The 22,567-nt window shown below is 54.7% G+C and overlaps 1 protein-coding gene across 1 annotated transcript in view; it reads left to right on the forward strand.

Annotated features, from left to right (window-relative positions):
- Positions 1–21,408, forward strand: part of LOC308258594 (guanylate cyclase D-like) — a gene marked incomplete at both ends in the record, with an annotated part of 54,404 nt that extends 32,996 nt beyond the window's left edge. Inside the window, 8 exons of the mRNA XM_080689275.1 lie at positions 376–461; positions 4,579–4,654; positions 7,336–7,410; positions 17,615–17,749; positions 17,907–17,996; positions 18,105–18,191; positions 20,506–20,976; positions 21,232–21,408. Of these exons, the coding sequence (XP_080545401.1) occupies positions 376–461; positions 4,579–4,654; positions 7,336–7,410; positions 17,615–17,749; positions 17,907–17,996; positions 18,105–18,191; positions 20,506–20,976; positions 21,232–21,408 (1,197 nt within the window). The remainder of the gene's footprint in view (positions 1–375; positions 462–4,578; positions 4,655–7,335; positions 7,411–17,614; positions 17,750–17,906; positions 17,997–18,104; positions 18,192–20,505; positions 20,977–21,231) is intronic.
- Between the last annotated feature and the right edge of the window lie 1,159 nt (positions 21,409–22,567).

The raw sequence follows: 22,567 nt of genomic DNA on the forward strand, positions 1-22,567 counted from the left end.
GCGATCCAGAAAAGCAATGCTACACTATTCTGCTGCTCTCCACCAAGCTGTTGCAAACACCCAGCTCTGCCCTGGATTATTTTTTCTCTTTTTAGTATGGGGAATGAACTTAGGGGAATTCTACCTCTGAGCTATACTCCAAGCCCTTTTAACTTTTTTAAAATTTTGAAATAGGGTCTCCCTAAGTTCCTGAGGCTGGCCTCAAGCCTGCAACTCTCCTGTCTCAGCCTCCCAAGTTTTGCAATTACAGGTGTGTACCACCACACCCAGCTTTCCTTGCTCTTTACTTGGGAAAGTTTGAGAAGTGTGTGTGTGTGTGTGTGTGTGTGTGTGTGTGTGTGTGTGTGTGTTCTTGACCTTTCCTCTCTCTTCCAGGGGAAGGGTGTGGAGGAGACCTACTGGCTGGCCGGGAAGGCAGGCTTCCCCAAACCCCTCCCCATGCCTCCCCACATCCAACCTGGGTGAGTAGGAGGAATTTCCTCAAAGGCCTGATGTTTCCATTTTAAGTTTGATATTTGCTATTTTTCTGATTATACAAGCATGATATGTCTTGTGCGGGAAACTTGGAAAATGGAGACCTCTTCGAATATTCAAGACCTGCCACCCTCTGCTCCTGGGAACAGCCTCTGTAGCATGGACTCTGCGCTGGGGCATGCAGGGCCAGGCGCCTGGTAACTCCTCCTTCGGGTCCATGCTCTCAGCTCAGCGTCCTGAGCACCTAGCCACGTTGCCCAACGCACTTCAGAAACGCACTGTCCATGACTTCAGGATGGCGCCCGGGGCCTGCCACGATAGGCCTGGCCCGCCCCTAACTACTGAGTGCACTGGATCTGTCCATTATGAGCTGACCGCAGGCGATGATCTGATGAATGTTATTGCATAACCTGTCACTCTCCAGACAGTCTCCACAGACAGGAACTTTTAGATCAAAAGGCACCCAGGTCTAGGAGCCACCAAGCAGATTCTCTGAGAGCTTGTGCCTGCCTGGAGGCCCGGCCCTTCCCTTGGTTCTGTCCCTGAGGATCCCGGTCCCTCCCTGAGGACGGCACAGGAGCGGTGGTACTCTACTCCAACGTGCTGTTCCTCACTCCCTTCCACCCAGTTGGGAGGGTGTTGCTAGTGGCCAAGAAGGCCCCAGGGTCCCACTGCAGAACCACACAGCTTGGGCCCAGCCCAGGCTTGCTGACTCCCTGCCTGGAATTTTCCCTTTATCTTCTGACTGGCTCCTCCCAGCTCTCCCACAAGGGGCCCTACCCAAGGCCACCCCTGCCCATCTCTTAAGGGAAAGAAATGTGTGGGACCCACATGGGCTTCCCAGGAGGAGACTTCTCAGGGCATAACGGTCCTGGCTGAGCACCCAAGCAGATGGGGCCCATATGGACGGGAGCTCCTGGTGGGAGATGGATCACAGCAGCCATTCTCTTGAAGACCCTGGAGCCAGGGTGGCAGGACCCAAGGGCAGGAGTTGCTCTTGTTGATCTGGGGTCCTCTCACAGGCACACTGGGGTCCAGAGGGACTCCAGTGAGACAGGGACAGTGGATCTCCTGCCTCCCCTCCCCACAGTGCTGCCTGAAAACCCAGGCTCTAGCTTCCACTCAGGGCCAGCTTCTCAGAAGGCCCTGCCTGCTGACTGGGCCTCACTTCCCCTGACCACCCCGTGTGGCAGCAGCCTGACTCAACTCAGTCCTTGTGAATATCACTTGTGACCTCTGTCCATGTCACTAGACCTGTGAGCCACTGTAGTTCATCACTGACTGCCGAGCTGCATTTCCCTGGTGCCCTTCTTCCTAGACGCATCCTCTTCAGCTTGTGCTCCTCAGCTTCCTGCCAGCTCCTTCCTCTTCTCTCCCACCCTAAATACTGGGGTCCCACTGGCTTCCCGCGGCATCCACACTTCTGGGCTTCCCTTGCTATGGGAAGACACCAGACACCAGCCCTGTGTGCATCCACCCTGGCGCCAGCACCGCCCCAGACACTTCCCCTCATCCACTGGGTCCCCTTCATCCATCTCCACCCAGCAGCCAAAGTGGTCTTTTAGAAATGCAGACTTCAGCCAGGCGTGATGGTGCACGCTTGTAATCCCAGTACTTGGGAGGATTGCAGGTTCGAGGACAGCTTCAGCAAGTATTGAGACTTTCATCAACCTCGTGAGACCCTATTTCCAATTAAAAATAAAATAGGGCTGGGGGTGTAGCTTGGAGATAGAATGCCCTGGGCCAAATCCCAGTGCTACAAAAATAAATAAATAAATAAATAAATAAATAAATAAATAAATAAAATGCAGATATGTGAGAGGCTGAGACAGGAGGATCGCAAGTTCGCAGCCAGCCTCAGCCTCAGCTTCAGTGAGGCTTTCCGCAACTTAGTGAGACCCAATTTCAAAATAAAAAATAAAATAGGGATAGGGGTGTAGCCCAGAGAAAGAATGTCCCTGGGTACAATCCCAACAAAAAACAAATTAACAAACACCCTGCAGACATGGCCTCTATGAAAGTTCCCTGCTATGGACCCTCCTGGGTTGTGCCCTTGCTCCGGGGCTGGAGCCAGCCAGGGCCCGCCCAGTGGCCTCCTCTCTGCCGCCTCCTGGCGCTTGCACCCTGCTTCTTCGCAGCTCAGGAACTCTGCGCTTGCCCTGCGCTTGCCATCCGCAGAGCTGAGCTCAAATGCTGCTTTCATTAGGAGGTGGCTGTGGTTGCCCTCCTGCACCCCACGTGGAGACGAGCTCGTCACTACCCCATGTTTCTTGTTGACGTGTTTATGGAACTTTCTCCTGCCCCGTGGATCTCTCAAGATCCCGGAGGGCTGACGCTCCTGCACAGCCGCCCACTGGGGCCCCAGCGCCCAGGAAATGTGAGCTCCTGGCATCAGCCACCCTCGGCCTCGTCCCCATCCTGGTTCTGTCTTCTCAAGCACTCCCAGCCCCGCCCTGGCCACCTAGTCCTGGGACTGGGAACCTGCAGGTCTGGCAGTCATATGTCATCCTGGGCTCTCCCAGCTGATGACTTTTCCACTCCCAAACAGAAACATTAGAAAGTGCCAGGAACATTTTCATCTTATTGGCTTGGAGAGGGAGGGAGGAGAGAGGAGATTAGCTGCAATGAGTATCACCCAGACCCCCAGCTATGCAGGGAAAACTGCACAAAGCTCATGGGACCTTGCACACATACACGTAAACACACGTGCACATGCATGTGCGTGCACACACCTTATCTATTATGGGTATCAGGTATGCACATGCATGGAAACAACCCCACATGCCCCTCTGCCTGCCTGGAGATGGGACACAGACAGGCACACAGCATCCCTGCAGGAGGGCCTCAGGGTACCAGTTGGATGGGAACTTGTCTTAGAACTGCTTTTATAAGGCAGTTACCAAAGTTTTACTTGAATTGACTGTTATGACCTTATTTTATTTTTGGCATTGGGAATTGAAGGGGCATTCTACTTCAGATATACACCCCTAACCATTTATTTATTTATTTATTTATTTATTTATTTATTTATTTTGGTGGTACTGGGGTTCCTGGAAACCCTTCTACCTCCGGGCTACACTCTCAGACCTATTTTGTACTTTTTATTTGGAAACAGGGTCTCTTAAGCCAGCGCAGCTGGCTTCGAGCCTGCGCAATCCTCCTGTCTCCGCCTCCCAAGCGCGGGGATTACGAGCGTGCGCCACCACGCCGGGCTTAGTTTTTGTTTTGAGGCAAGGTCTTGCTGTGTTGCTGAGAGTCTCACTAAGTTGTGGAGGCTGGCCTCAAAACTGCAATCTCCCTGTCTCAGCCTCCCAGGTACTGAGATTACAGGCATGTCCCACGGAACCTAGTTACAGCCTAATTTTTTGAAAGTCAAATTTCTAAAGATGCTTTTCTCTCCATTATACATATTTCCCATTATCTGCAGGAGGTGATTCAGTTTCTATTTGGGGAGCTTGGAGGGGGCTGGTGGAGATCAAGGAAGAGAACCGCCCCGCCCCCCAACTATGTCTTGCTGTAGCCTTCAACCCAAGCAGCAGAGCCCAGAAGCGCGTCTTTGTCCCACAGCAGCGGACACTCCACAAAGAAGCTTCTTTTTTTCTTCCTGCTCCTGTCCCCTAGGGCCAGAGCTGGGCTCAGTGGTAGATTAAGTGCTTGCCTAGCATTCGTGAAGCCTCGATGGCCCCCCAGCACTATAGGAGTGTCCCTTGCTATGCCACCATGAGGCTGTCACACAGAGCCTGGCTTCCTCTCTGTGGAGACCGTGGCCTGGGTCTGCCTGCAGCAGGTCCCAGTGGGCAGCAAGTGAGAAGGTGAAGGTGTACTCTGGGTAGGGTCCCCCTTGACCCAGACCTCCCAAGGTCATGTCCAGGGTAGGGGGCACACCTCCGAGGAGGTCACACGCGCAGGTCAGGGATCCTCTCTGTGGCCTTGGAGGCGACATGCCGCCCGTCTGAACCTAATGTTCACAGGTGGGGAGGTGGCCTGTGCCCACACAGGGCTGTTGTGGGATGAGGGGCGCAGGACCTAAGAGGAGAGGGGCACTCAGCGCCCCCAGCTGCTATTCTTCATGGTTGTTATGACTTGTGCCCCCTTTCTCCCCAGGGACCCCTGGCAGGACCTCATAAATCAAGAAATCAAAGCGGCCTTCGCCAGAGCCCGCCAGGGCCAGGCTGAGCCTGTGAGCTCAGAGAAGGCCCCCGCCCGGCCCTGAGCACAGGAAGAGCACAGGCGGCGCCCACCCCGCGGTCCCTGTGCTGGGCTCCTTCCCCGGTGTTCCATTTCCCGCAAAGGGCGGCCTTGCTGGACTCCCTGGGCTCTCGGGGTGCTGGTTAATTAGCTCCCTGGGAGCGATATTAAGTGATGCGTTTCCACAAGTATCCCAAGGGCAAACTTGCCTCTCTACACAAAAACAATAAAAAGAAAAATAGCCCCTTTCCTTCCACAGCTTGGCTCTGGAGAAATCATTCTGACACCCAGTGCTTCTTGTGATGGAGTTCATTATTCCGCGTGTGGAGGAATACTGCCCCACTGTGCCATGGGAGGCCCTGAGGCCCTGAGGGAGCACCTACCCCAGGGGCACAAGGCAGGGAGAGGAGGGAGCCAGCAGAGGAGGCCGGGGCTCGCTGGGCCACACGCACACGGTCCCATGGCTTCTAAAGGCCTCTGTCTTGTGATCTCTAAGACAGGCGTTGAGAGGGATTTATTTATTTATTTGTGGTACTGGGGTTCCTAGAAACCCTTCTACCTCTGGGCTACACTCCCAGACCTATATTTTTATTTGGAAACAGGATCTCTTAAGCCAGCAAAGCTGGCTTCGAACCTGTGCGATCCTCCTGTCTCTGCTTCCCAAGTGCAGAGATAACAAGCGTGCACCACCACGCCCGGTGTTGAGAGGGTTTTAGAAGTTGCTAACATAGAGCTTTACCCACGGGAAACACTGAGAGCATGCTGCCCCTTCCTTGCCCCTTCTTCCTGACCCAGGCAAACCTTTGGTGTCTGTGAGCACTGTGTTTGGGAGTCCAAGCCCTAGGCCCCCCAGAATCTCAGAATGGGGGAGAAACGCTGAGAATGTGTGGGTTTTCAGGAAAATTTTATCTTACAAAAACAAGAATAAGCTGGGTGTGGTGGTGCACGCTTGTAATCCCCGTGCTTGGGAGGCGGAGCCAGGAGTATCGCACAAGTTCGAAGCCAGCCGCGCGGGCTGGCTTAGGAGAACCTGTTTCCAAATTTTAAAAAGTATAAAATAGGTCTGGGAGTGTAGCCCGGAGGTAAAAGGGCTCCCAGGAACCCCAGTACCACAAATAAATAAATAAATAAATAAATAAATAAATAAATAAATAAAACAAGAACAATACCAAAAACCAAAACATCCATGACCAATTCATTAAACTGACTTCCACATCAAAGAGCACTTGGCAAATTCCACAGGTGATTTCAGAGCAGATGAGCTCAGGCACACATGGAATTGATTTCCTGACTGAGGGGCGAGGGCCAGGGGCCAGGGAGCAGGTTAAGCCCTGAACAAACTCGCTCTTCACAGACCCCTCGGGAGCAAGGAGCTGATGCTAAAGTTTGAACTGGGGGTTGCTGGAAAAACGTTCTATCTGGGGGCTGCTGTTTCCAGAGTTCATGATGCCCTTGCGTGCGTGTGTGCGTGCGTGCATGCGTGTGTGTGTGTGTTTGTGTGTTAGAGACAGGAGACATGGAAGGTATGTGGAAGATGGCTGTGGAGTTGGCTGTGGGATACCTCTGCCTGTCCCTACATACCTAATTTTTTATGCCTCAGTTTCTTCAAATGCAAGATAGGGCCCGTCACTTTTACCTCCCATGTCACTGTGAGACTTTAACCAGGACAGTGGCAACCCCGAGTCTGGTCCCTCGAGCCCGCGGGCTGTGTGTCGGCGTCTCATGCCCGCAGCCTGTGAGGGACCTTGTGTATGTGAGGGTGTGGACGAAAGCGTGGCCTGGCTCCTCCGTGGGCGCTCTATGGCCCACCTCAGGCCCACAGATCTTCCTTCGGGCCTCCACTCTTCATCTGTGACATGGGTCTTGGCTTGGGTGGCCAGCGGGGCCCCTTGGGGGTGACTGTGTGTGCCCTGCATCTGTGTCACGATCTGCATGGCTGAATGGAGACAGCATGGTGGGGGCCACCAGGAGCCCTGAACTCAGGCCAGATGGAAGCTTCCCCAGTGTGTGAGCTCGAGGCCTTTGGCTCCTCAGGCGTGACCGTCCTGCCCTGTGCCTGCCCTCTGGGCGGCTGCTAGATCAATGGGTCAGAGAGCTGAGGCCACACTGAGAGACGTGGGACTGACAGGACTTAGGGTGCATGTGTGTATGAACAGACCACATGGCTCTGTGTACACTTATGTGGACATGGGTGTGCCAAGGCCCTCAGCAGGTGGGTGACAGCAAGCCCACGCCTGTGCCCGTGGCTGTGTGTGGCTCGTCACTGTGTCTCTTGCATGTGTTTGCTTGTGATGTCTGTGTTTGTTGCCCACCTGTGTATATGTGCATTCGTGTGTCCCTGGGTCTGTGCATGTGCATTTGTGGGTAGGTGGGCCTCAGTGTGTCTGCACGTTGCAGTGTGAGCTGTATATAGCTAAGTACGTCTGTGTGGCCACGGAAGTCTGGGATCAGTGGCACATCCTGTATCTGTGTGCAGATGTGTCCATAAGCATCCATGGACATATCTGGTCCGGGCGTGGGGCCTGTTGGAGCCTGCCTGGATCAGCCTGGACTTTTGCCCCTGGGTGCTCCCCAGGGGTGTCCAGGGGGAAGGACGGACCATCTGCCACTCACTGCCCTGCCCCAGACTGAGGCAGCTGTTCTCAGCAGCTCCTACTCACACCCCTGGGGCAGAACCTGGGAGCTCTGGAGCTAACGCACTGCGAGAAAGGCAGGCGGTGCTTGCCGCATCCGTACCTGCTGCAGCTGGTAGGTTTTAAGCTCAGTGGTGCACTCCCCATCTACCTGCTGCCAGCCAGCTGTGTGCCAGGAACTCCCACGCTCCTTATCCCAACCACACCCTCCCTCTGAGGCAGGAATTCACTGTACAAAGACGAGAGGAGGCTGGGAGGGATGAAGTGCCTCCTCTGACGTGGCCACAGAGTGCTAAGAAAGCCCAGAGAAGCCGGGATGTGGTGGCACATGCCTTTATCTAGTACTCAGGAGGCGGAGACAGGAGGATCACAGGTTTGAGGACAGCCTCAGAGAGGAGTGAGACTCTCTCATCAACCTAGTGAGACCCTGTTCCAAAATAAAAACAAAATCCGGGCGTGGTGGCACACGTCTGTAATCCCAGTACTTGGGAGGCTGAGACAGGAGGATCACAGGTTCAAGGACAGTCACAGAGATTAGTAAAACTCCATCAACCTAGGGAGACCCTGTTTCCAAGTAAAGATAAAAACAGGCTGGGGGTTTATCTTGGAGGTAGAATGCTCTGGGTTCAATTCCAGTACAAAAAAAAAGAAAGAAAGAAAGAAAGAAAGAAAGAAAGAAAGAAAGAAAGAAAGAAAGAAAGAAAGAAAGAAGGAAAGAAAGAGGAAGAGAGAAAGAAAGAAAGAAAGAAGGAAAGAAAGAAAGGGAAAAGGAAGAAAGAGCAGAGAAACAGCAAAGGCTCCCAGGGGGGGCAGCCTCGCGCACACTATTTCTCTTCTGTAAGCCTGGGGTAAGGCTGGCACCTTGCTGGTGAGGCTGAGGAGCCCTGGGGCCTGGGCCCAGCAGCTCTGGAGAGGAGCCAGCTTGCCATTTGCTTGGGCTCCTGTGCCTAGGTAGGACCCTAAGATGGGGCCCCATTTCATGATGCGCAGTGCAGCTGGTGCCTGAGTCACCCCCAGCCTGCAATCCCTTTCTATTCCTTGGGGTGGGCTCCCAACAACGGGACATCCTTGGTACCTCTGGGGGATGGGACCTCACTTCTGGCAGGTGGGGCCCTGGGCTTCCAGAAGGTTCTTGTGGGGCCAGGCGATCTGGAATCGCCTGGATCCTGGTTCTTCAGGTAGGCACTCCTGGAAACAGCCCAAACCCTTTAGCCTGGCATTCAAGGCCCTCTGCATGCCAGCCTCACCCGTATGCCCAGCCCTCTGGCCCTGGCTCACCCCTCCTCTGCCACGGCCCTCATGATGCCCTAGCTTTGCCCTTGCTTCCTCTAGAGATGGCCTTAAGCCCTTTCAGCATCCAGTGAATATCTACACACCCTTCAGAGTCCCCCCAAAAGCCACCTCGTTCTGTGATCCTCCCCACCCTTCCATGGAACAGGGTCTCTCTAAGTTGCAAGGCTGGCCTCCATCCTGCAATCCTTCTGCCTCACCTCCCAACTATTGGGATTAGAGGCAGGTACCACCATACCTGGCTCTGGATGAATGAGCAGTTGCCAGGCCTGACCTTCACAAGACAGCAGAAAGCATCCATGACCAAATGAAGCAATTAGCTCAAAGGCTTCTAGTGAACAACGTCTGTCCTGTGCTGGCAGCTCCAGAGGCGGCTCCCTGCCTCTAGCCTCAGCTGGCCCAACGCTTGGCTGGGACCCTTCCCCTCTCCTTCTGCCTCTCTCCTCCTCCCCTCGCATGCAGCCACAGCCTCCTCACTCCAACCCCTGCACCAGCCTGGAGCTCTCTCCCAGGCCCCTGCTCCCCACCTTCTGACCACCCCCACCTCAGTCTCCCCTCCTCTGCCACTTCTTCCAGGAAGTCTTCCCTGAAACCCTCCTCCATCCTGCCAAGACATCCTGCTGCCTCGGCATCTATGTGTTGAAGACCCCACTCCACATAGTTATCGGCAGAATGCCCTGAGAAAGAGGTATCGTCTCTGGCAAAAAATATCCCCCACTTTAGATATCCTTCATAACTATTATTCTCTTGGTATTCTTTTAACTCTCTACACGAATTGCTCTGATGATGTGAGATCAGAAATTGAGTCCGTGGAAATAAACGTCCTTGGCTTTGCTCAATAGTAAGGAAAAAACTGGCCAGAACTCAGATGCTGTGTTAAGCATTCCAACTGCAGCAATTACAAAGGGTCTCTGACCCTCACTATCACTAACTTAGGTTAAGCTATTAACTCCGGCCGATCCGGCCGATAGCTCAGTTTAAGGAAACTTTGTTTACCCTTGAGATCCTGCCTAGAGACAGAGAAGATAAAATTTTGGGTGTGACTTCGAAGCAATTTAGTTGATGAACAACTTAGTTGCCAAAATACAATAGAGCCAAGGAGAAAGATTGTTGACCTTCACGCCCAGTGTGAGCGTTCCCCGAAACAGGGAGAATGCCGCATGGCTAGAAATGAAAATGACAAAATAAAGGACAGATATTCTAAATATATATGTATGAAGGAAAGGAAATACCGTAAGAGTAAGAAAGCACTTTTTCATGAAGAAGAGCTTATCATAAGAACGTCCCGACTGGGAAAGAAAGGAATTAGAAAGTTAGAAGCAGGTTGCAGAGGGTTTGTGATAAGGAAATGGATTCTTAGAGACCAATAAGCCTCTAATAGGCTTTTTGTCTAAAAAAGAGTGTTCAGCAGTCAAGGAAATACATCTGACAACTAAATCCAAGAACTTCACAGTGTTATTTGTGGTGTCTTATTTGCCAAGCTGTGTTGTGAGTTTTTGTAAGCTTTCAGACTTCAGAAGGCAAAGCGGATGAGATCTGAGAGACGCCCATCGCATCTCCCTGGACGCCACATCTCCCCATGCTTGTCATATGGATACAGATGGAAACTTCAAAAAAGAAAGCAAAAGAAGATTCCATGAGAAGGCGTATTCTCCAAGCCCTGGGCCTTGGGCGTGCCTATATTACCTTTGGAATTTACCTTTGGACCTGCCCTGCTGCGATATCGGAGGAGTTAATCTCCTAAATGCTGGACTAGTCATTTACTTTGTTTATATGTAATTTACTATTGTTTTGCTGTGATTGCCCCCCTTCCCTTTCTTTTTTCTCCTATTATTAATCTCACTGGTGAAGGGTATAAATTTCTCTGGGTTCCTGTAATAAATTGTCATTGGCTCAAGAAGCCTTTGTCCACCTCAGATTTCTTTCCCAAGCGTCGTACCCAAAAACTTAGGGAATTCATAGAGGGAAAGAAATCGCTGCAGATAGTTTCTGCAGGACATCACCTGCCTTTTGCCCCATCTTTCTGAGGATTTGACCGGGAGCTGACAATAACGACCCAACTGAGATTAGTCGGCAACACCATCCCATGTTCTGCAAGGGGCCACCTTGTCCGGCTCTTCTCCCTCGGCTACTCTGTCCCTGACCTCACTCCAAGTGTGACTTCGTGTTGGCCTCTCCTGCAGACCGGGGCTTCCTGAAGGCGGGGCTGGGCCTGTTTGGGGCCATAAAAAGTCCAGAGAGAAGGACGCAGCAGGACAGGTGGAGTAGTGATCGTGGTGACAGGTGGCCTTGGTTTAAGGAATCCGCGCACATGAAGATCTGGATATGCTCGAAAATCGTTAGAGTGACGTCCACACTCTTGCAGAAGGTGAATCCAAGCGGGGCAGGGCAGGACCACAGGGCTGAGTGCACTGCGCAGGCGCCGTCCTCCCTGCTCAAGGCTGAGAGGAGGCTCGCGGGCCTCACGCATTGCCGGTCCCCCGCAACTGGGCCCAAGCCTGGGTTCCTTCCGCAGATGGCCCGCCCTCTTTACGTAGACTTCCTCCTGAACCCCTCCTGCTCAAGGCTCCAGTCTCCTCAAGCAGAGGTGCGGGGTGATCAGGGTGCCAGGGCCCCTCTTGGAAGGGTTTCGCCAGACCAAGACTCTTCGAGAGCCACTAGGGGGCAGGCGAGTTGTTCCAGAGAGAACCCGGGCTGGCCGGTCTGGTTCTCAGCCCCGGAGGTCAGGGGCTAGGCTGTCCCAGCCTGGGAGGGAGGGGAGATATGCAGAGAGATGGGGCTAGTTCCACGGAGCGTCCTGCTTGGGAATGACCCTGGTGACTGAAGGGCAGTGAGAAGCAGGTCTCAAGGTCCTGTCCCCATCCAAAGGCCATGCCCAAGCCGACGTGTGTCAGAGCTTGTCTACCCTCAGCCATTCACATAGAGTGATGCTCTGTGTTCCTGGGCACGGGCTCACTCTCACCAAGGCAGGCTCTTTGGAGAGCAGAGGTTGCTGTTCCCACCAGAGAGCCAAGACAGCAAAGCTGTTGCCACTGTCTTCTTCCACTGATGACTTATATAGTCCTTTCTTTAGGGCTCCAGACCCAGCAGCATCTGGGATTTGTGGAACTCCAAATCTCCCTGACTGCGCCCTGTCTAGCTTAGAGTGGGGGGATGACTCTCCTCCCATGTCCTTCCCATGACACCTCTCCCCACCCCACAACCAGTCACTCAAAGCCAGCCAGTCTATGGCTCTGCCTTTATTTCTTTCTTCTTTCTTTTTTTTCTTTTTCCCTTTTTCTTCTTTCTTTCTTTCTTTCTTTCTTTCTTTCTTTCTTTCTTCTTTCTTTCTTATCTTTTCTTTTTTCCTTTTCCTTTTCCTTTTTCCTTCCTTCCTTCCTTCCTTCCTTCCTTCCTTCCTTCCTTTTTTTTTTTTTTGTAGTACTGGGGGTGGAACCCAGGGGTTTTTTCTATCTCCCAGCTATACTCCCAGACCTATTATTTATTTATTTATTTTTATTTACTTATTTACTTATTTATTTTGCGGGTCTGGTGATGGAGCCCAGGGGCATTCGACTTCCGATCTACACCCCTGCCCTATTTTTTATTCTTTATTTTGAAACAGGGTCTCACTAAATTGCGGACGGCCTCACTTAGTAGCTGAGACTGTCCTTGAACCACGATCCTCAGGTCTCAGCCTTCCAAACGCTGGGATTGCAAGTGTGCACCACCACGCCCGACTAACCTATTTTATACTTTATTTGGAAACAGGATCTCACTAAGTTGCTGAGAGCCTCACTAAGTAGCTGAGGCTGGCTTTGAACCTGTGCAATCCTCCTGTCTCAGCCTCCCAAGCACGGGGATTACAAGCGTGCATCACCACTCCCAGTTCTCTCTTCTTATTTTGCAGTGCTGAACTGGAACCCAGGGCCTCCCACCTGCTAGGCCAGCGCTCTACCATGGAGGTACACCCGAGCCCTGGACTCTGCCTTTGTCCGAGCTCAGCAAGGACACCTGGTTGCTGGCCTGCGTCCATGCCCATGCAGGTGTCCTGCAGCGCAGGTCTTGTACACCACCTTCCTGTTGAGAGGAGCCCCTCTGCTGATGGCATAGGCCTTGCCCTTCACCAAGCAGCTCCTGCCCCTGGCCCTCTCACTGTCCCCCCACCTGCCAGCCCTTCCCCAGCCCATGCCTGGCCCATCCTGTCCTCTCAAACTGCTCAGACCCCCCAGTTCCAACCCAGAGGATTTTTATCATAAGAAATATCTATTAATAGTTATAATTCCTTGGGATCTGGAACCTGTGGTCCAGAGACGGTGTCACCTTCTTTTGTCCTCCTGTGTCAAGTGCAAAATACTTCCATCTTAAGGGCCATCGCAACGTCTACTCGACTCCTCTGCAGAGCAGTTGTACACGTGGCCCAGGGGAAGCTGGCTGTGGGGCCACCTTGCCAGCCTCCCGCTGTGTGTCCACCCAACTCCATGCTCTGCACTTTGACGGAGCCCTGAAGCCAGGGCACCAATGAAAAGCTGGGAATGGCTGCAGATCGCCTGAGAGGCTGAGAAGAGGGCGCACCATGGCCACCGTGCAGCCCGATCTCACAAATTCCTTTCAACCTCTCAGTTCTCTCTCCTGGAGCCCCCTCCCTGAAGCCACCTCGCCTCTCCCCGTCCTCTTCCCACCACCCTCTATTTCTTGCAGTTCTTGGGATTGAATCCAGGGTCTCTTGCATGCTAGGCAAGCACCACATCCCCAACCGTGACCCTTTGTCCCCAAATCTCCCAGCTGTCCCACCAGCATGCAGCTTCAGCTTCTTACTTCATCGGTGGCTACCTAAAGAGCATTGCAGGGTTGATTGAGGCCCAGGAACCCTTTCCAGGGCTGAGCCAGGTCTCCCGGGCGCTGGACAGCTATCTTCAGGGCTCCCCATGGGCAGCCCATGGATGGTCTTCATTGCACTGACAAGAGGGAGCTGATAAAGATAGGATACTCACTGCAGTCGCACAAGGTAAGTATTAGCCTCCTCATTTTTTAGACAAAGCTATTAAGAGTCAGTCTGAGCTCACTCTGCAAGCCAGTGGCAGAACTGGACCTCAGCTCCAGTGCCCCTCTGCCTGGCCCACCCTGGCAGCCTCAGAGGCTGCAGTCCCATACCACATGGGAAGCAGTGACCAGACAGTCACCCACAATGGAAATGAGTGTTCAGGGGTGAGGGCCAGAGGAGTAGGCAGGTGAGGCCAGGCCCGGGGAAGGCACAGGCCAACAGCCAGGTGTCTGGATGGCAGGGTTTGGAGCCCCGTGGGGCAGAGGCCAGAGTAGAACTGTGGGAGAGGGAAGAGGGGCCTTAAAAGGCCCGCTCAGCTCCCCTGCACTGACCCGCAGCAGCCTCCAAGGTGGCTCAGGGTCAGCCCAGGGGAGGGGTCTCCCACTGCTGCGGCCACCCGTTCCCTCTCTGACTCCTGGACTCCTGCTGCACCAACGTGAGGAGCCCTTCGGGCAACGGGCTCAGCTTTCTCTTCTTGTTGTTAACATGGGAGCCCACAGGCAGTTCCTACAGCCCTCACCTCTGGTAGCTGTCAAGGGGGTGAGAGGGAGAGATGGAAGGCCAGAGATGGGAAGGAAGAGGGAGAGGGAGCAGGAGAGGAAGGAGAAGGAAAGGGGGTGTTGGCAGAGATAACTGAGCAGGCTGGGAGAAAGCAGGAAGGATGGAGGGGGCAGCGGGGACACATAGGGGTGCAGGATATGGAATTTGGTCCCTGAGAGTAGTGAGAAAGGCAGGAAAGTGGGAAGCGTGGTGTGTGCTTGGATTTCAGCACCATTGAAGGCTTTGAAGCAGGGAAGTGGCCTCGTCAAGCCTGTGTTTTGGAGACACTCCATCTGGCTGCCACATGCAGGATGAATGGGTGGACACATGAATGGGAAGGGGACCCTGGGCCAGGAAGTTGTCCTGGAGAGTGGGAAAGGAGAGAGAAACGCTGGACCAAGAACTCTGAGCAAGAGATGCAAGGTGCACAGGGAGGAGGGCCTTTAAGGAAGGAGGGAGTAGGCAGCTGGGACACATGCTGTCCAGTGGTCAAGGCAGCTGGGGACCCAGCGTGTCCGTCTACAGTGGCGCTGGCCGCAGAGGCTGCCGGTGAGCTTGGTGGGAAGATGGTGCCAGAGACAAGTGGAAACAGAAGTGAGGAGAGTGGAGGGAAATGGAGACCCAAGAGTAGGCAACTCCATCACGGGTCCGGTTCAGAGGGGACAAGTGGTCCAAGCAACAGCTGGAAGACACCCCGAGGCCTGGAAGGGGTTTGTGGACCACAGGCATGTCCATGCTGATGGGAGGACCTGCAGGAGGAGGGACTGTGCAGAAGGTTCCCCAGGGTCAGGCAGGAGGGATACAGCCTCTGCCATGGGCAACAGAGCCTGACAACCAGGAGGCAGGCAGGCTCCAATGTGCGCTGAGGCAAGTTTGTTTTGGGGAATCGAGTTCAAGCCTCTAACCCAGTACCTAGCACACAAGTGGACAGCAGACAGAAGTCACACATCCTGGAAGAGTCCTCACAACCAAGCCACCCATTCAAGCTTCCAGGTCTAAAGACAGGGTGACCAGCCCATGCCTGGCTTTGGGGACCAGCCCAGCATCCACCACTCGGGATACAGGGTCTAGAGCCTTGACCTCTCAGCCTCCCAACTGGATTATTCTTACGTTCATGGCAGTCTCTGGTTTATTTAGGCCAGTCTCCTTTTCAGTCTTTCCTTTTTATACCCCGGGATATCAGCCCTAGTGAAAGCCACTCGACCCCCGAGTGGTCTGCTTCTGAGAAAATCAAGAGCGGCATGCAATTCGAGATGGCAGCCCAGTTCCCAGGAGCCTGTGCACATGCGTGCCCACGTGTCTGGGCATGTGTGCCCAGATGGGCAGCTTCTCAGCACTGGTGTGATGTGCACACACTAGATTCAGGGCATCTTAAGTGTTCACTGTGCACAGAGGCCATGAGCTGTGTTTGTGTTAACGTGTGTGATGTGTTTGTGACCGTGGGATTTGTGAAGGACATGCAGATGTGCAGTGTGTGTATCGCATGTGCCTAGTGTGCATGTTTGTGGCTCTTTCTGCACGTGTCCTGTATATTTGCAAGTCAAACCTGGCATGACATGTGTCTCTGCCTGAGTACATGGAAGCCACTTTTGGGAAGTCCTGCCAGGCCCCTCTGAGGAGGACAGGAGCCTCCGGTCTACTGGGAGCTCAGCCCAGTGAGGAACTTGAAATCCTGGACCTCTGGGAGCTGCTAGAAGTGGGTGTGCCCACCATGGGGCTCACAGCCCACCCCAGGCTCCTAGAAAGGGGTCCGCCCTGGTGCCTGGCGCAGCTGCCTTCCACACCAGGCCTCCAGGATGGCAGTCAGGGTCTCCGATCAGGTTGACCCAACCCTACACCATCCTTCTCCCTGCAGAACCAGTATCTCCCTGGAACTTGGTCGAAGCTCACGCCCTCACTTTTATAGATGTGGAAGGAGACCACGAGGGGAGAAGGCAAGGTCTAGGCACCCACTGCCCTTGGTGCCGCTGCTGGGCTGCTGCACTGGCCGCGCCCGGCCTGGGCTGGGCTCAGAGGCTGTCACTAGTTTGGAATTGCTACTACTTTCTGGCCTCGTGGATCATAACCAAAGCCCATGCTGCAAAACCCAGCACATCAAGAAAAGGGGCCATGGAGCCAGGCCTGGTGGCTCACACCTGGAATCCCAGTGCTTGGGAGGCTGAAACAGAAGGATCACAGGTTTGAAGCCAATCTCAGCAACTTAGCGAGGCCCTCAACAACTTAACGAGACTGTTTCAAAATAAAAAATAAGATACGGCTAGAGGTGTTGTTAAGAGGTAGAATGCCCTTGAGTTCCATTTCTAGTATTCACCACCCTGCAAAAAAACAACAACAAAAAAAGGAAACTAAAAGGGGCCATGGGAGTTAACTTTTAAATGGGTAAAACAGGGGGGAAAAGTTATGAGCCTCAAAGGGACGAGGCCCCGGATTCCCAGCAGCCTCGGCGTCAAGCAGAAAGCTGCGGTTTCACGGTCCACGGCACAGCCCAGAGTCAGACTGTGGAGACGCTTCTAATCCTGCCCCGCCTGCTTCACCCAGTCTTGAATTTTCTCACTAAACATCTCCCCTCCCTGGAGTCCTCTGGTCCAGAGCCCTCAGCCACTGCAACTCACAGACAGACTCTGAGCCAGGAGCCTCCTGGGGAGGCCAAGGGGCTGCAGGACTTCCCTGGCTACAGGTTGGGGTGACTCGTGCTCCCCCTGAGGACAGAGCCTGCTACACAAGTCTCTGGCCGTGCACCAGAGTCTTGAAATCTGAGTGCCCCGATGAGAGCATCTCTTTGTCCTCCCCTGCCCACCGCATGGGCAAGTCAGGAACCCCTCCAAGCCTCAACCCCCTCTGTGAAAGGGGGCAGCGTCGTCCTCGCCTGTCCCGTGGCCATGCGGAGGAGACGGCTGCAAGAAGGAGCTGGCACTGACAGCCAGATTCCCACTGAACAGACCAGCTACTTCCCAGAGCGGGCAGGGGTGCACCGCCTGTCACCCCACATTTGTCTCTCAAGTGCCCACTGTTGGCGTCTGGCTCACACACTCCCCGCAGTTGTCCCGGCCACCTCTGCTGTCCTCTCTGATTGTCCCTCCAGGAGGTGTTCTGCAGCTGGGATGGTCTGAGCCTGGCTGCCCTAGGGGGCAAAGGAGGGTGATCAGGGGAAGAATCGGGGAACCCAGGGTTCTGCCCCAGAGGGCAAGGCCCAGATGAGGGCTGACGGGGAACTCCCTGACTCCCAGGGGCCCACATGGGTGCCGGGCAGGGTCAGAGAGGGAGGACTGTCACATCTTTGCTTCGAGATCCGGCCAGGGAGACAGGAAATCTGGGTTCATTTTCTGACTCTAAAGCTGTGTGCCTTGAGCTGGTTACTTACCCTCTCTGATTTTCAATTTCCTAGTCAGTACTTGAGAATGAAGACACCTAACTGAAAGGCGTCTATGTTCTGATTTGACACATGAGAGCAAGCCCTGGCCCACAGCAAAGAGCAGTGGGAACTAAGCTGGAGACCCAGGACTCCGCGGTGCTTGCCACTCTGGTGGTACAGTTAAATGAGGACAGCCGAGGCTCAGGGAGGCTTAGCAGCCTGTCCAAGGTCGCACAGGATGTGTACCTGGTTGCGTTTCTGGGCTACTGGCTCTGACCTCGGACCCTTGAGGTTTCAGCCTGGCCTGAGAAGAACCCTTCAGGGAGGCCTGAGCCTGACTTGGTGCCATCTCAGAATGGCAGCCCTGAGGACCCAGAGAGCACCAGTCTCGTATCTTTGCTGCCAGATGTACAAGGAAGGGAAGCATTTTCACAAAAACATCAACACTGAGCTGTCCACACATGGGCTGCCCATGAGAACTCTCCACTTCAGCATTGTGCGAGCAGGACTAAGCAGAACTGGGGAGATGGCCTCAGTGGCCTGGACATGGCTGCCAGGAGAATCCAGCCCTACTCAGCTCCCCCCCACCCCCTTCCTCCTGCAGTCAAGGACTCCCTTGTTCTTGGTGCTCTTAGCTGCCTCCCATCTGGTCTGGAAGCTCCACAAGAGCTGGCACTGGCTGGATGTGGTGGTACGTACTTATCATCCCAGTACTTGGGAGGCTGAGACAGGAGGATCACAGGTTTGAGGCCAGCGTCAGCTACTTGTGAGGCCCTCTACAACTTAGTGAGACTCTGTTTCAAAATAAAAAGAATTTTTAAAAATAGGGCTAGGGGTGTAGCTCAGAGGTAGACTGCCCCTGGGTTCCATCCCCAATACCACAAAAATAAATAAATATAAATAAATAAATAAATAAATAAATAAATAAATAAAATAATAAAATAGGGCTGGGGATGTAGCTCAGAGGTAGAATGTCCCTGGGTTCAATCCCAATAACACACACACACACACACACACACACACACACACACACACACACGCACACGCACACACACGAGTAAGCACTGGGCGTTTTTATTCATCAGCTATCTGGGACCTGCCAGGAAAGGGGTGGTCACGTTTACTGAGCAAGTACCCTGAGCCAGACCCCTGAGAGGCACACATCTTGCATAGTCTCTCCCCAGTGCTATAATTATCTCACTTTTCAGATCAGCAAACTGAGGTCAGAAAGGTCATGTGACCTACCAAAAGTCACATGTAAGGGAGGAGATGAAGCGGGTGCCCAGGAGCTCCGGGCTCTTGCCCCCAGTCCCAAGAGGCATCTAAGTGGGTGGGTATGCATGGCTGCCCATATGTCTCCAACTCTTGGGGAGCCCCATCTGGGCACTGAGAAAGGTGGAACCCCATGAATTAACTAACCACAACCACAGCCCCTGGCAGCCATAGCCCCAGCCCCGCCCTGCCCCAGCCCTGATACAAGTTCTGGGATAGCCCAGCACGTTCTGCTTGGGCGTCAGCTCCAGGAAGGGTGAGGAGCGCTGGGCTGGCCAGGGCCTGGGTTGACGGACGGGTCGGTGGCAGGGCTGGGAGCTGTTGAGTCTGCTCAGACTGCAGGGGCCCAGAGCACTTTTTTAGACATTTGGCCCTTTGAGTAAGGACTTGGAAAAGGAAGCCTTGTGGTACAGTGAAGTATCCACCAAGCTGGAATAAAGACCTGGAATAGTTACCCACCACTCACTGGGTACAGGCCTCAGCCCGCTTCCTTAGGTTGGGCAGCAACTCCAAGAGGTTGCTACGATCTTTCCCTGTTTATTTTATATTTATTTATTTATTTATTTATTTATTTATTTATTTATTTATTTCTGCAGTACTGGGGATGGAATCCAGGGGCATTCTACCTCTGAGCTACACCCCCAGACCTATTTTTTATTCTTTATTTTGAAACAGGTTCTTACTGAGTTGCAAAGGGCCTCACTAAGTAGCTGAGGCTGTTCTTGAACCGCGATCCTCCTGTCTCAGACTCCCAAATGCTGGGATTACAAGTGTGTGCCACCACGCCTGGCTTCTTTCCCACTTTATATACAGAGAAACCAAGGTTCCATTTGACCAAACACAGCATTAGCTCCCAGAAAGGCACTGGAATGGACCAGCTTGGATGAATGTGAACACAGATCCCAGGCCCCAGTGCTATGGGGAAGGGGATTTGGATACCCTTCCCAGGCCTTGCTAGGTCCCTTACCTCAGCCTCCTACCCCTCCTCCCATGGCAGTTCGGTCCTCCTCTTTTAGGAAGCCTTCCCTGACCTTCTCTTCTGAGGCTAGGTCAGGCTTCTGACCACTAGCCGTCATTGCTGCCCTATCTGGGTTGACTTCATCCGCCCGGGTCCATTCCCACGGCTGGGACTGTAGAAAGAAAAGGCGGCAGCTGCCCGTGCTTCTGGAGCCCAGGTTTGACCTGGCTTACCAGAGGCCGTGTAAAATGGGGCCCTTGGCCCCACTCGGCACTCTTGGCAAAGAACCATTTGTGAGAAAGGACTCTACCCTTGAAACTGGGGCCTGGAGGGGAGTGGGGACACCCTCCCCCAGCACACCAGTGCCCTAGGCCACACCTGGCAGAGCAGGGTACCAGTGACATGGAGGACAGGGGTGGCTTTGGGAAGATCTGCTCCAACTCTCCATATAAGACACATCCAACATCCTACTTTTGAACAGCACTTAAAAACCCCAGACAAGATGGTGTCTAACCAAGCCGAGCTTTAGCTCTGAGGACAGACTGACGCAAAGCCCTGGCTCTCGGGTGAGCCGCGTGACTTTGGATATAACACCTAACCTTCCCAAGCCTCGGGTCCAACAACTAAGTGGGGATCTGACTAGTCTCAGCCAGTTGGTTTTATTTATATTAACCGCCCCCACCCTCAGTTTCTCTCTCTGAAAACTGGGGACTTGGATAGTCTGGGAGACACGGAGGGGGGCTGGCCGTGAGGGGGAACCCCCTCCGCCACCCAGGGCCGACGAAGGGCTATTTCCTTCCGCATTCGGGGGGTCAGCCAGCTCTCCTGCCGCCCAGCCCGAGGGCAGCGGCGCCGGATTTCCTCCGCGGACCCGCGGCTCCAGCGCCCCCCGCCCCCCGGACCTCGGCTGCCCGCACGTGCGGCCGGCTGCCCACCGGCTCCCTCGCGACCCTTCGACCTCCGGCCCTTTCAGCTCGGCCCCCCTCCCCGCGCCCCTTCCCGGCCGGGACTCCAGAGTAAAGAAGATGCTGCACCCCACCCGCTCACTACAGTTCCCCAGAAACTGCGCGCCCGGGGCGCCGGGGCGAGCGCTAGGACCCCGCGGCCGGGGCGTGGCGGGCGGCGGCGGGAGGGGTATTTAAAAGGCGGCGCCGCCCCCTCGCGGCCGGCTCCCGAGGGGCGCTGGAGCCGCGGCGCCTGCTCCCGCCGGGACCCCGGGGTCTGGCGCGGGTGGGACCCGGGGCAGGTGTGAGCAAAATGTGCCGAGGCTGCGCGGCGGAGGAGCGGCGGCCGCGCTAGGCAGGTAGGGGCCAGGCTGCCCCGGGACCGCGGTCCCGCGCTCCGACCCGGCCGGCCGGTCCGGCGGGCGCCCCGCCGCCCCCCACCGCCCGCTCCGCGCGTGGGACCCGGCTTCCCTCCCTCGATCCCCCAGAAGCCCCCAAGGCGCCGGTCTCCGCGATCTTACCCGCGAAGGGGCGAGGCTGTTCGCCCCATTTGACAGCTGGGAAAAGCGCGGCCGGAAGCCCGGGACTTCCAGGAGCTCGCAGCCAGCGGAGGGCAGACCGGGACTGGAATCCGGGTCGTCTGCTCCAGGCCCGGCGTGGGCTTCCATCCCACCGCGCCAGAGAGCCTGCTCGTCTGGCTGGAGGGGGCGCCCCCTGCTCCCCCAGGAGCCTGAGCCAGCCTTCTTTATGGGGGGTAAGATGTGAGGACCCCACCCCCACCCCTAGCTGCCTGAAATTCCGCCATCACAGCCACATTCCTTTGGGTTAAGGTCTAATTCCCCCGTGGGATGCACATGTCTGCAGAAAGGGGCTTGCCCTCAGTGATTCACTGCTCGCTGTGAACCTCCGCACCAGCTCTCCCAGGACCCCGCTCGGCCGGCCCGGCGGGCAGATCGCCGGCGGCGGAGCAGGAGAGGCAGCGCCCCAGAGCCTAGACCGTGAGCGCCGGAGCGTGTGGGGTCCTTGGCAGGGTTACGGAAGGAGACCTTGGCCCGGGGTAGTGGACGCAGTTGCTTTGGAGGCAGAGGGACTGGATTCTGATCCTGCTTTCTGCTCTTTGCTGCCCGTGTGGTTTTAAGTAAGTTACCGCCCAGCCTTGTTATCCTCACCAGCAAAAAATGGGGACAGTTCTGTAGAGGGCAGTTAGCTCAGCACCAATTGGAGAAGACTCAGCACTCAGGGCATGTGGACCTGGGCACTCCCAGCTCCAAAGCGCCTAGGAGCTGGGTCACTCTGGGGCTAACTCCTTTCACTTTTCTAAGCCTCAGTTTTCTTATCTGTCAAATGGGAATTATAATAATTGCCTCATTGGGTGCCTGTGAGAATTAAATGAGATGATATAGGTCAAGTGCCTAAAAGGGTCTCTAACATTCTGACATAGGAGAGACCTATTATTATTGTAGGTGTTGTCCCTCACCCCCATTCCTTTCTTCTTTGGCACTTCTCTGAGTCAGAGTCCTGCTGCGTCTCCTGGCCTGGCCTGGCCTGGGCACTGTCCACAGGCCCGGGCCTCCTTCCTTAGAACACCTCACCTGGGATGCTCAGCTCTCTGGGTCCTCGTACTAACTGGGAAGGACACAAGTGTCCCAGGCACCCCCTATAGCCATCGCCACCCAATCATCACAATGGCTGGAGCTGGCCAGTGCGGGCCCTGCAGGTGGGACACAGAGGCACGGTGAGGTTAAGGCACCTGCCCCGGGTAATGGGGCTGGTGAGTGGTGGGGGTTGCATGTGAACCTGGGCCTGAGTGACCCCAGTCCTTCCTGTGAGAGACAGCGGCCCTTAAGTGCCACATGCCGTGTCTCGACCACCACCGGGCACTGCCCACAGCTG

This window comes from Muscardinus avellanarius (genome assembly GCF_963383645.1).
Source record: "Muscardinus avellanarius genome assembly, chromosome: 1".
Taxonomy (NCBI): domain Eukaryota; kingdom Metazoa; phylum Chordata; class Mammalia; order Rodentia; family Gliridae; genus Muscardinus; species Muscardinus avellanarius.